We start from the raw sequence: 1,790 nt of genomic DNA on the forward strand, positions 1-1,790 counted from the left end.
ACTAAGTGACTCTGCTTCCCCTGCAGGCGTGCCGCAACTTCTACGACGACGGAGAGTGCAAGCAGGAGTGCCCGCCCATGCAGAAGTATGACACCATCTCGTACTCGTGGGTGACGAACCCCTACGGCAAGTACGCGTACGGCGCCACCTGCGTCAAGAGCTGTCCGGAGCACCTACTGAGGGACAACGGCGCGTGCGTGCGGACGTGTCCGAAGGGGAAGAAGGCGGTGGACGGCGAGTGCGTGCCGTGCAACGGGCCGTGTCCGAAGACGTGCTTCAGCGAGCAGTACATCCACGCGGGCAACATCGACTCGTTCAAGGGCTGCACCATCATCCAGGGCTCCATGACCATCCTGGACCACTCGTTCGACGGCTTCCAGGAGGTCTACGACAACTTCACCTTCGGCCAGAGGTACCCCAAGATGAAGCCGTCCAAGCTGGAGGTGTTCAGCACCCTCAAGGAGGTCACGGGCCACATCAACATCCAGGCGTCGCACCCCGAGTTCACCAACCTGTCCTTCCTGCGCAACCTGGAGGTGATCGGCGGCCGCGACCTCACCGAGTACTTCTCGTCGCTGTACATCGTCAAGACGTCGCTCAAGAGCCTCAACCTGCGCTCGCTCCGGAAGATCCGCTCCGGCAAGGTCTACATCCTGGAGAACAAGGACCTGTGCTTCGTCGACAAGATCAACTGGAAGAAGCTCATTGAGAACAGCGACGACTCGAGCTCGGAGCTGCTGCTGCAGAACAACCGCGTGAGCGAGCAGTGCGCGGAGGAGGGCCTGGTGTGCCACAGCGAGTGCAGCGACGAGGGCTGCTGGGGCACGCGCGACGACGAGTGCCTCTCCTGCAGGAACTTCAAGCTGGGCGAGCGCTGCGTCAACAACTGCAACATGCCCGGCATCTACCAGATGGGCTCCAAGGAGTGCAGCTTCTGCCACTCGGAGTGCGACGGCAGCTGCCACGGGCCCGACTCCAACGACTGCGACCGCTGCAAGAACGTGATGGACGGGCCGTACTGCGTGGACCGTTGCCCCGACACCAAGTTCAACGACGACGGCATGTGTCGCGCCTGCCACGAGAACTGCGTCGACGGCTGCACGGGCCCCGAGAACACCATCGGCCAGAACGGCTGCAACTCCTGCGAGAAGGCCGTCATCAACGGCGACCTGGAGGTGGAGTACTGCCTGCACGAGAACGAGGCTTGCCCCGCCGGCTACTTCTCCGAGTGGGTGGCCCACCTGGAGACGGGCGCGTTGCGACGCCTCGCCGGGAAGACCATCTGCCGCCGCTGCCACCCGCGCTGCAAGAATTGCACGGCCAACGGGTTCCACATCAGCGTCTGCCACGAGTGCGTCAGTTACCGCCGTGGCGAGCACTGTGAGGACGAGTGCCCCGCCGACCACTACGCCGACGAGAAGCTCCATGAGTGCTTCAGGGTGAGTCTCCGCTTGTCAGCCATACTTATCTTGTGTACTTGTGTATTGTCTTAAGACAAATAATCAGCTCTGGTCGAATTTTCCCTTTTCACTGATTTCCCCCCACAACTGCAGGCAACTAATCACCATATTCGTTACAGTGTTCCCCCGAGTGCTCGCACGGGTGCACGGGGCCCCTCGAGTCCCACTGCACGGCGTGCCGTAACTACCGGATCTATCTTGACGGCGAGCCAGGCATGAACAACACCAACTTCAACTGCACGGCCTCTTGCCCGCCCGAACTGCCCTACAAGATCTTCCCCGAAGATGCCTCGGACCCGTACTGTGGCAAAGACCCCTTGCTCCTTATGT

General features: G+C 61.4%; 1 protein-coding gene across 1 annotated transcript in view; it reads left to right on the plus strand.

Moving 5' to 3' along the window:
- LOC119591303 (epidermal growth factor receptor-like) overlaps positions 1–1,790 on the plus strand; it is a gene marked incomplete in the record, with an annotated part of 71,591 nt that overhangs the window by 65,363 nt on the left and 4,438 nt on the right. Inside the window, 2 exon segments of the mRNA XM_037940030.1 lie at positions 27–1,439; positions 1,580–1,788. Coding sequence (XP_037795958.1) covers positions 27–1,439; positions 1,580–1,788 — 1,622 coding nt within the window.

Source organism: Penaeus monodon, chromosome 28 (assembly GCF_015228065.2).
Source record: "Penaeus monodon isolate SGIC_2016 chromosome 28, NSTDA_Pmon_1, whole genome shotgun sequence".
In the NCBI taxonomy this organism is placed as follows: domain Eukaryota; kingdom Metazoa; phylum Arthropoda; class Malacostraca; order Decapoda; family Penaeidae; genus Penaeus; species Penaeus monodon.